Raw genomic sequence first — 11639 nt, forward strand, 5'->3', positions numbered from 1 at the left:
AATTCCTTTTAATTTAATTTCATTCCTTTTAATTAATTTCTATGTATAGAAGAAAGAAAATTCAAGAAAGACAGTGGGCACAAAAAACGGTTATTTTTTTATTTTTATTTGAATTTATCCATTAGTGAAAGGCAATGCTGATAAACATTAAGGCTTCTTTGTTAGGATTGTTATAAAAAATAGATACAAGGGTTCTAGGATTTTCTTTTTGAACATAACTTATAATTATTCAAGATATCCCCAAAAGTTTGTTGCTGTTGGTGGTGGTGTTAGCCTACATTGTGTCTGATTTTTGTAATAGTGTCCATTAGTTAAGCTTATTGTGAATAAAGCAATGCCAAAAGAAGTGAGAACAGGGTGCTGGACCATATGTAAGCAGAACTGGTTGAGATGCCGTTGCAGAGCAGAGTATCACAGCAGTCGTTGGTGAAGGTGAAGTTTAAACCCAAGGCATACTTCTCTCCTGTTATCCCACACAGAGCAGGAATAACACAGCTCTTTTCATACAAGATGACCTTAAAGTCCCCTGTTCAAGAAAAAACACACATAATGACAAGCAGATACACGAATAGGCAATTTGTATGGTAAATGTCTGGCTTATGCAAATATGTATTTTACAGTTTATTAACAATCATTTGATGATAATTTGTGCTGATGCTATAATCATTTGTTTCAGCAGTTGTATAATCAGTTCTGACATGAAGCTATTCTAGAAATAGTACGCAATGACATTCAAAATCAACACAGTGATCACTGGACTTTTAAGTTTTCACTGCTTGCAAGTAAATCAAGCACAGAAAAATTCCAATCTGTCACAGACTGAATGACATTAATGCCCCATTTGCATACCTCGCTGTCCTACAGCTTTGCTAGAAAGACAGAGCTGACCCGGCGCACACCTGGTGGGGAACTTGAGACAGTCCAGTGGTGAGATGGAAGGAAATACACATGTATAACAGAACAGAGGAACTGCAAGAGGACAGATCAAGAGAATTATATAAGCAATTTTGTAGTAGATGATATGCAAATAAAATGAGAAGCTTAAAGCACTCTAAAGCAAAAATCACATTCTATTCCTAAAAATTACTGTAGGTAATATAAAAGGGTTGTCATACATACACAAACTGAATAACAGCTATTTTAAGTAAAGCTTATGGAAGTGAAAAACTGTTACATTTACAACAGACATGATATCAACATGAAAACTATGATATCGATTACTATTTTTACTCACCCACAGATGGGAGAAGACAAAAGAAGAGAATGTATCTATAAAACTGAGACATATTTAGATTTTCTTAGTCTACAATGATTAATCAGCGTAATTCTTTTAAAGGTCAGAATGGTCCAGTTTGTACATTATCCGATCTATATGTATCATCAGTGATCTGATCCTCATCTCAGATGTAAGCAGTAGATTATAATCTTTTCCTCTAACCCTGCCCTTTAAACATCAGAATGCGTCTCCACCTTAGAACATAATTCAATTCGGGCTTCAGCAGTTTGTTGATGCAGCTGAGGTCAAGATATCATTGGCAGAGGTCTCTGAATGCCCATTTTTTATATAAACATGCAGGCACATTTATTTATTTATGATTTAATGCAGCAATGGCTATCATGACAATAACCATAGCAATTCAATTTTTAAAAAAAAGATTAAAATATAATTTCAGTTCATTGTTTACAATAAAACAATACAGAACCGTACATAAATAATAATAGTAATATATAGACTCTTTCAATTTAATGAATGCATGTTAAAATTCAAAAATTATTCCATGAGAAAACTTAATGTCCATTAATATATTTTCTGGGTAAAAATGTCTAATATAATTTAAAAATGGATATTCTAATGTTTTACACTAAAAAAAAAATTATCTTTAACTGGTTTTGATTTGGTCACTTGAGTGACAAATTCAACATCTCCTATACTACTTGGTCATCCATTTTCAAAATAATAACTTAAGTTTGCACCATATAGTTTGGTATATATGCATTCATTCAGTTCCATTCGCCATTTATCGTATATAATTATAGATTCAACTTGGGTTTAACGTCAGATGCTGGTGTATTACATTCAGTCATTTCCAACTGAAGTGCTTCATTGCCAGCCAATCACACACATGCAGGAAGACACAAGTTACAGTCTTTCTTCAAAACAGCTGGCTAGCATTTCAGTATGCAACAAAGAGGATTTTCCAATCTTAAGGTTACGATGTTTAAGGTGAAGGCTTTTGCTGGCAAAAGTCGAGCAGCAGCACAAATTTGATTAGAGAATATATTTGTTAATGAAAGACACGCAGCGTAGAGGATGGCATGTCAAATGACTGAGGGTCTTGTGACTGTAGGATTCAAAAAGATCAAATCATGTAGTATATAAAGGACTACTTAATTCAGTGATCTCTCAAGGCAGCTTAGATTAAAAAAAAAAAAAAAAAACTTTGTGCAGTGTACAGAAATAAAAGACAAATGCTAGAGCCAATCAGTTGTCATTTTTGACAATGAAACTGCTAAAACAGTAACACTCTTTCTCTACATATTACTTTGGAACTCAACTTAGAAATGATTCACACAATCCTTGTGCACTACCTGACTCTGAACACAGGAGATATCAAGCAGAAAAAAAAAGCAAACAAGAATAAGTTTCACACTTCCTTTATTGTAATCCAAATTTATACAAAATGGAGATTAGCGGTTAGACTTGGCCACTCTCTCCAGCTCATCTTTCTTCTTGATGGCATAAGAGTTGGAGGAACCCTGCAATACAAACAGAAAAAAACTTTGAAATAGCAGTCAAAATTCAACAAAAAAGGACAAGATTCATCAGTTAATTTACTATACATGCCCTGGACATGTAGACATTAAATGCTCCAATCAGATTGTCTCTCTCACCTTGGCAGCATTGATGAGCTCATCAGCAAGACACTCTGCAATAGTCTTGATGTTCCTGAAAGCAGCTTCTCTTGCACCGGTGCACAGCAGCCAGATGGCCTAAAATCATAAAACATCAGACAATAACTGACCACTTTCACATATAAACCATTTCTTCACCGGCCATTTCTGTGCTGTATATTTTCAGTGAATGACCAAGTCACAAAGGCCTAATAAAGTGTCCTGGTTTACCAAAAGTATCCTAATTTATGACAAGACCCTTAAAAGTCAACATGAAATCTCTTAAATATGCACTCTTAAAACAAGGTTGTTTATTAGCATCGATGGTTCTATGAAGAACTTTTAACATCCATGGAACCTTTTCATTGCACAAAAGGTTCTTTAGATTAAAATGTTCAACCAAAAACAGTTTGTTTTAATAAACAAATTAGCCAAAAGCCAAATGATTTATACCAAATCAATCAGACTATTACCAAACTAAATGTACGTTTACAAGACAACGATGTACTTAAAAATGGAAGTGTGTTTCCTATGCATTTTTGAAAGCTATTTAGCCATTTAGAGATTTTTAGCAAGCTCTCACTCAAGTTGTAAAATCAGACCTGGTTGACTCTGCGCAGGGGGGACACGTCAACAGCCTGTCTCCTCACGGTTCCAGCACGTCCGATACGAGTGGAGTCCTCACGAGGGCCACTGTTGATGATGGCGTTCACCAGAATCTGCAGAGGATTCTGGAAAGGAAATAGAAATGGTCTACTATTAAGATCTCAGAAACAGTTTGATAAATCATAAAACCATGTTTCCATTCTGCAATATATTTAAACAGGCCTTATACTTTGCTATGACAAAAACCAGACCAAAGGCAACTAAGCATGAGTAAATGTGGAAAATCGCCTCACCTCGCCAGTGAGCAGGTGGATGATCTCAAAGGCGTGTTTCACGATGCGGACGGTCAGCAGTTTCTTGCCGTTGTTGCGTCCGTGCATCATCATGGAGTTAGTGACGCGCTCCACAATGGGACACTGAGCCTTACGGAAACGCTTGGCTGCGTATCTGCCGCTGGAATGGGGAAGGTATTTGGCATATTTCTCCTTCACGGCAATGTAATCCTATCGAAAGAGAGAAACACACTGATAATTATATACATGAATTTCTACAGCCTCCAAATAATCAAAATGAATCAAAACAATGCTGAAAAATCTTCTACATCCCTTCTGTCATCTGATTGATAGCTCATACTTTAGCAAGTAAAAGACCTTTTAGTATAATTGTAAAAATGTCCACCTTCAGGTCATAAGTGTCTTTTTTGCTGTGAAATATTTCATGCATTTTTAACGCAAGTAAACGTAAGAATAACTTATATATTATAATTTTGTATTATATTATATTATTGATTCATACATGTTTAGAAAAATCATGTTAAGTTTAAAATATAACAACAGGATTGGAGTAACATTTATTTGTGGGTAAAAAAGCCATTTAGATTTCCATTTTCTGTGTCAATAGAAATGTAAAAAAATTATTTTATATACATAGAAAGCACATTAAATGCAAGTAAAACATCTACTTAAGGTTTCAAATAAGTTTTGGGAGAATAAAATGTCAAAATGTGGGTGAAATAATGTTTCTTTGTCATTTAGTGTAACATTTGTAAAAAATGAAACTACATACTCATTCTGACCTGTATGTATTAAAATATATAAAAGAATAAGTGAGCGTACTAAATGTTATTGCATTTTAAATGAGTAAATTCTTGCTGACAACTGGGCAAATTCTAGGATAGTGGCAAAGTTTAAAAATGTCAAATTACAAGTAATTAGTATTTGGGGTAAAAGTAATTAGTTTTTAATATGGCACAAATAGATTTTTTTGTAGTAAATATCCCTGACAAGATAGTTACACAATTACATTTTAGCGGGAGTCTTCTGTAAATCATGGTATAAATGTATATTTAATTTTTGCTCAAAAAAAAAAAATTAAAAATTAAACGGGACCCATTCTGATGTATTGAAAAACAACAATTCAAAACTGTATCAGTTTTGATGCTTGAAACCCCTTTGTCTTTGACCTTGTACACCTCACTCATACTGCATTGCATTATTGTATTGTACTGTATCCACAGTTAAAACTACAAAGCTTTGACAGTTAAACTAAGAATTTTAATCTCACCAAGACACATTGAGAGATACAAAAATGACAACTGGTGTTTATATGCATTGAATGGTCTTATAAAAATCTCATTGATGTACAATTACAAGCTATCAGAACTTCGTCTTGCTTTTTGACCAAACTATTTGTATATACACATGCACCAAATCGTACATTTTTGGTCAGTTTGGTCATCTGAATATTTTTTTTTCCTCCTTGAGCGCAAGCTGCATATTCTCACTAATATTTTGTGCTATAAAAACACTTACGTCTAAAAGTACTGGTGAAAAGATTTTTTTACCATTCTTTTATGTCAGAGTAAGGGTTAATGGGCAAATAAAAAGCAAATAGGCAGTGTCACATTTATGTGGACCTGTGTGAGAGTCAAACACACCTGCAGTGAGATGTCATTGATCTGAACATCGTCAGTACTCCATTTGCCAAAGAGTTTGATCTCTGGAGTCTCAGCAACAGCTGGTGCAGCCTCCCAATCTTCTGCCATCTTTGAAATGAAATGAGAATGTCACTTTTATGTACAAAACACATAACCCCCCAAAAAATCATACACCATTGTCTCCCATAGGCATTGAGGGAGACAAGTACCCCCTCCCAATAATTCAAAATAGCCAAATGTCCCCCCCCTAATATTTGATATTTCTTAATGCTGCTCTCCATTACACACCGCTATGTTTGTTATTAGGATGAGACAGTTTAAAAGATGAAATGAGAATGTCACTTTTATGTGCACAAGGGTGTCCACAAAGTATCACCCAAAAAAAATCATACAAGTACTTAACCAAAATAATCAAACATCAATTGAAAACAATGATTTCAAAAAGAATTAAATCATTTTACATAGTGTCGCAATTCTATTTTATTATAAGGTTAACAGCACTCAAAAAAGTGCAACAACTTTCAATACAATACATAATGTTTTATTCAACATAGACAATTTATGTTGGAGATTTAAAAAATAAAAAGGATGAATAATCACGATCTCAAGTCTTCATATAAGTTATGAATACGATCACATTTTTAGACTCTACTTTTACTCTTTACGGCGCACCCCAATAATACAGTTAACATGATTCAGCTAAATTTGACATAATTTGTGAAATAGAAATCAGAATGTCACAACGCAGAGGTGCGGATCCACTCTCGGGTCTTTTCTAAGGGAGAGACAGCGGGCTCATGGACCGCTTATACAAGACGTTCAAAATCATCATTTCGACGAGCTACATATGATATATACGGGTTAAAATATAAATATGAGACTTTTAACAACCAGATGAGTCTATTTTGATGTGTGTGGAGTGGGTATAAACGCTATAAAATATGTTTTTCATCGTTACCTTCGCAGCGTGTGTGTGTATGGCGCACTCGAGCAGGCGGAAAGGAAGAGCGACACGAGGGCCGAGAAAAAAACCACTTCCGCTCAAAGCGCTTCCGGGTCGAGCTCTTCTTCTGCTTTTTCATGTGACCGTGTATGGGGGAATTATCGCCACCTGCCACTGTCTGCGAATAGGGTACGAAAATATGACCTAAAACTCTTAAAAAGTCAAGATATTTTCTTTTTCAAGAAATAGTCAGTGTACATGACCTCTAGAAAATGTTGTTCATCAACTCATCAAACTAAATATTAATTAGCTGTTTTAGTTTTTAACTAATTTTCAGTACAACAGTACAACCCTTAACGGGTTAGTTCACCCAAAAATGAAAATAATGTCATTTATTACACACCCTCATGCCTTTCCACACCCATAAGACCTTCAGTACAGAACACACATTAAGATATTTTAGTTGAAATCCGATGGCTCCGTGAGGCCTGCATAGGGAGCAATGACACTTCCTCTCTCAAGATCCACCACTATTTTAAAACACATTTAAATCAGTTCATGTGAGTACAGTGGTTCAATATTAATATTATAAAGTGACGAGAATATTTTTGGAGCGCCAAAAAAACAAAATAACGACTTATAAGTGATGGCCAATTTCAAAACACTGCTTCAGGAAGCTTCGGAGCATAAATGAATCAGTGTGTCGAATCAGCTGTTCGGAGCACCAAAGTCACGTGATTTCAGCAGTTTGGCGGTTTGACACGCGATCCGAATCATGATTCGATACACTGATTCATTTGTGCTCCGATGCTTCCTGAAGCAGTGTTTTGAAATAGACCATCACTATATAAGTCGTTATTTTGTTTTTTGGCACACCAAAAATATTCTCGTCGCTTTATAATATTAATATTGAACCACTGTACTCACATGAACTGATGTTTTTAGTACCTTTATGGATCTTGAGAGAGGAAATGACATTGCTCCATATGCAGGCGTCACTGAGCCATCGGATTTCAACTAAAATATCTTAATTTGTGTTCTGAAGACTAACGAAGGTCTTACGGGTGTGGAACAGCATGAGTGTGAGTAATAAATGACAGAATTTCATTACTTTATTTCAACATTAGTTTATTTCAACTAACCCTTTAAACAAAAACTGAGCAGTAAAAGTAGTCTAGCAATAAACACAACATTTAAGTTAATTTTCGATAAATTAAAAAAAAAAGTTTTATATTTTTCTTACAACAAGAGTTGCTGTCCACACATTAAAAAATGCTAATTTTTATTGACATGCTATGTTGTTTTAGCCTATATCATTTTACTTTTTTGTTATGAATGTGAAAAATTAAGACTAAAAGCCAGCTTACACACTTGCTGTGAGTGTGACCTGACACTTTTTTACATGAGAGCAGCTGTTTGTTTAACCTGTTTCTAATTTTATCTGGCATTATCCATCCAGATAATCACACCTTAACCACACATCCTGTTTCTGCACACTTTACAAACAAAACATGCGTTTACAAACGCAATGCAATGCATTATCTCGAATCTCTACTGAAGTATATGATTTAACCAGTAGAGGGCGGTAGACTATTTGTCTTCAGCGCAAGACCGTCCCATGTCTTAAAAGTGCCCAAGCACACTGACTGCACACTTCAGTTGACTTAACGCACACTAAATCCACACTATCCACCGCTCCGGAGCAATCTTTGAGGCTAATACCCTCATTTATCATGTCTAGGACAACCTTCTAGTGTAAGTTTAATTCATTAGCTATAATTCGGTTGTGAAACGTTAAATATTACACGTTTTATTGGAGTAGAGATTAGGCTAAAACGTTTGAAAATAAAGCACTACATCTATCACGCAGGGATTTAATGTGTACCACTGGGTAAACAAAAAGTATTTGAACACTTGTGGGCTTCACACCCACTTGAACACTTTGGCCAAACTCCGGAAATACGTCAGTGTTGGTAGACAGACAAGCGGTCAAGTCAAGTGCAAAAAAACGCAAGTGTGGGTATTTGGCCAAGCCCAAGCTTTGAGACAGAGGTTCTCAACCAGACATGTTAAAATGATGTTAAAATGTAGTTATATTAACATAAACTTAATGAAAATGCTTTAAAACACCAAAAGATAAAGTTAAAATAAACACTTTAAATAACTTATGCCCAAACTTTTCCACTTTGGTTTTGTCTGTCCAAAGGACATTGTTCAAGTCTTATGTTCGGAAGAAACTTTGCAAACCTAAGCCGTGCTGCCATGTTCTTTTTCTTTTATTCTCGAAATAAATAAACATAAATACCGTTTTAGCGTTAATGTGGCATGACAGATTGCTATAGTTTAAGAGAAGTGGCAGCGTGAAGCGCATGTGAACTGATCCTCTCCTCCGCTTTAAAGGTGATAAAGAGGATATTTTTCGTCGACTGAGAAACTAAAGACTGTTAGTGAGTTTTTGAAATGAGCGCATGCTTAAGAACAATCCCTCTCCTTCACAGCTAATGAGGGAACGCCTCCCAAAACTCGTAAACACTCGTATTGGAACACTCGCATTCGCATTACCATCAGCATTCGCTGTTGTGTTAGTGTATTCATTATGTTGGACTCAACGCATGTAACTCATAATCTGCAGTTGTTACTCCTGTCTCCTGGCAAAAACATTGCATGCGGTGCCTGTGGAGTGTGGAAAGTTACTGGAGCGCGCTCGTCTCTCCCAAGGAACGTCACGGCAGTGATTGACAAGCCGAAGGGCCAATCGTTTACGCGATGATTGCATAAACGATTGGCTGATGTTTTTAAGGCCCTACCTCGTGCACAGATGATGTATATTAATATTATTCCTTTCAGTGCACCTAATAAATTTTCTTTTATCAGTTAGTAAAGACAGTTTCAAGTAATATTGCAAAAATGTATAAAACAAAACATCCTCTTTAGCACCTTTAATACCTATCGGAAACCAAACAAACCAAAATCGAATATCTTTCATATTAGTACATGTACACAAACTGTATTGCTCCTTAGCCTACGATTGCATGCTTAAATAAGCCTATAGCTATATACCATGCATATAAACACACTTCCATTCTATCGGTAAGATTTTTAAAATGTTTTTAAAAGAAGTCTCTGCTCACCAAGGCTGCATATATTTGATCCAAATACAGCAAACACAGTAGTGAAATATTTTTACATTTTAAAATAACTGTTTTCTATATGCTTAGCAGCTTATATCTATGCGTTTTCAGGATTCTTTGATGAATAGAAAGTTCAAAAGAACAGCATTCAATAGAAAACTTTAGTAACATTATAGGCTACAGTTCAAAAGTTTCGGGGCAGGAAGAATTTTTGGGGTGGGGGAAATTAAAGAACACTTTTGTTCAGAAAGCCATAAAGACATATTTAAAACAGTTCATGTGACTGCAGTGGTTCAACCTTAATGTTATGAAGAGACAAGAATACTTTTTGTACGCAAAAAAACAAAAACAAAATATAAAATAAATAACGACTTTATATCTAGTGATGAGCGATTTCAAAACAATGCTTCGCAAAGCTTTACAAATCTTTAGTTTCTGAACCACTGATTCAAAACAAAAGATTTGCAAAGCTTCAAAGCTTCATGAAGCAGTGTTTTGAAATCGCCCATCACTAGATATTGTTGAATAAAGTCATTATTTAGTTTTTTTGGCACACAAAAAGTATTCTTGTCTCTTCATAACATTAATGTTGAACCACTGTAGTCACATGAACTGTTTTAAATATGTCTTTAGTGGCTTTCTGGGCACTGAAAGTGTTCATTATCTTGTGGTCAATGGAGGCCTCACTGAGCCATCCGATTTGATCAAAAATATCTTAATTTGTGTTCTGAAGATGAAGGAAGGTCTTACGGGTGTGGAACGACATGAGGGTGAGTAATTAATGACAGAATTTTCATTTTTGGGTGAACTAACCCTTACAATGTCTGTACCTGGACATTATAGTCATGTGAAAAGTTAGGACACGCTATTGAATTCCATGGTTTTCCAGATCAGGATATAATAAAAATATATATATAGTGCTTGGCAGGTCTTAAATTTTGGAAAATAAAACCTCAGATGAACAACAACACATGACATATCAGATATCACACCGTGTCATTATTTGTTTAGCAAAAATAAAGCCTAGATAGAAAAACCATGCCTTGACTAACTTCGGACACCCTATGGGGTCATATTAGAGAATGATCTTATATGGCACTTTATATTATATTAGGTTCTACCGCAGATATGTTGTTATTGACAAATTTGCTACATTAAACGTGTAATGTTTACAATTTTATGTTAATTATTGCTTATGTAACCATTCATGAGTGAATATAAGCTGAGTCATTGCCAGAAGTGGCACAGATGAGATCTCTATAGCCAGAGTTGTGCCAGTTACAGTGAACAGGAATCGTCCCAGTGCTTTACAGCCGTAATATACATGTGCCAGAGCGAGCTGCAGGCCACAATCAGCCCGGTTAACATGCGCCAATGCCGAGTCTGAGCCACAGGCGCTGCGGGGCAGCTGAGCTCGGGCCGATTATTACATGCTATCTGGGTATGATTCAGTTGCCTGTAGATCCTCTTTTAGCAGCAATAACTTGAAGCAATCATTTCCTGTATGACTTTATCAGTCTCTCACATCATTCTGGATGAATTCTGCCCCACTCTTCTTTAAAATATTGCTCCAGTTCATTGAGGTTTGTGGGCATTTGTCTATACGCAGCTCTCTCCACAGCATTTCAGTCGGGTTGAGGTCTGGATTAACTGGGCCAATGCAGCAAATGTATTCTTTTCTTTCTCAGCCGTTTGGTTGTAGATTTGCTGGTGATCTTGGGGTCACTGTCCAGTTTGCATGATCCAGTTTTGGCCAAGCTTTAGCTGTCAGATGGATGGCCTCACATTTGGCTCTAGAATACTTCGGTAGCCTATACAGAGGAGTTCATGGTCGACTCAATGACTGTGAGGTTCCCAGATCCTGTGGTTACAAAACCAACAAAGCCCACAATCATCACACCTCCACCAGCATAGTATGAGGTGTTTGTGCCAATATCTTCTTTTGGTTTTCGTCAAACTTGCCGCTGTGCATTATGGCCAAACAATCAAATGCAATGAAAAACACCATAGCAAATCAAAAACTCAAGTAAACACAAGATTTACATAATTTACAGTATTTTTTGCTTCGCTAATGCTATTAAATTATGAAGGCAGTAAGCTATTCCTATTTTACAATGAGTAAAAGTATTTT

The 11639-nt window shown here is 35.8% G+C and overlaps 2 protein-coding genes across 2 annotated transcripts; both read right to left on the bottom strand.

Moving 5' to 3' along the window:
• Positions 1–311: 311 nt before the first annotated feature.
• lypc (ly6 domain containing, pigment cell) lies at positions 312–1286 on the bottom strand. Its single transcript, XM_067366263.1, has 3 exons — positions 1235–1286; positions 850–969; positions 312–526 (listed from the first exon to the last, which is right to left on the bottom strand). Exons 1-3 carry the CDS (start codon positions 1284–1286, stop codon positions 318–320), a joined length of 381 nt encoding a protein of 126 aa, XP_067222364.1. The 3' UTR covers positions 312–317.
• A 1353-nt stretch (positions 1287–2639) lies between these two features.
• Positions 2640–6441, bottom strand: rps5 (ribosomal protein S5). The gene is made up of 6 exons (XM_067365131.1): positions 6393–6441; positions 5435–5542; positions 3792–4001; positions 3495–3623; positions 2893–2991; positions 2640–2757 (listed from the first exon to the last, which is right to left on the bottom strand). The coding sequence occupies exons 2-6, from the start codon at positions 5540–5542 to the stop codon at positions 2689–2691; spliced, it is 615 nt and encodes a 204-aa protein (XP_067221232.1). The 5' UTR covers positions 6393–6441; the 3' UTR covers positions 2640–2688.
• Between the last annotated feature and the right edge of the window lie 5198 nt (positions 6442–11639).

This window comes from Chanodichthys erythropterus, chromosome 17 (assembly GCF_024489055.1).
Source record: "Chanodichthys erythropterus isolate Z2021 chromosome 17, ASM2448905v1, whole genome shotgun sequence".
Taxonomy (NCBI): Eukaryota; Metazoa; Chordata; class Actinopteri; order Cypriniformes; family Xenocyprididae; genus Chanodichthys; species Chanodichthys erythropterus.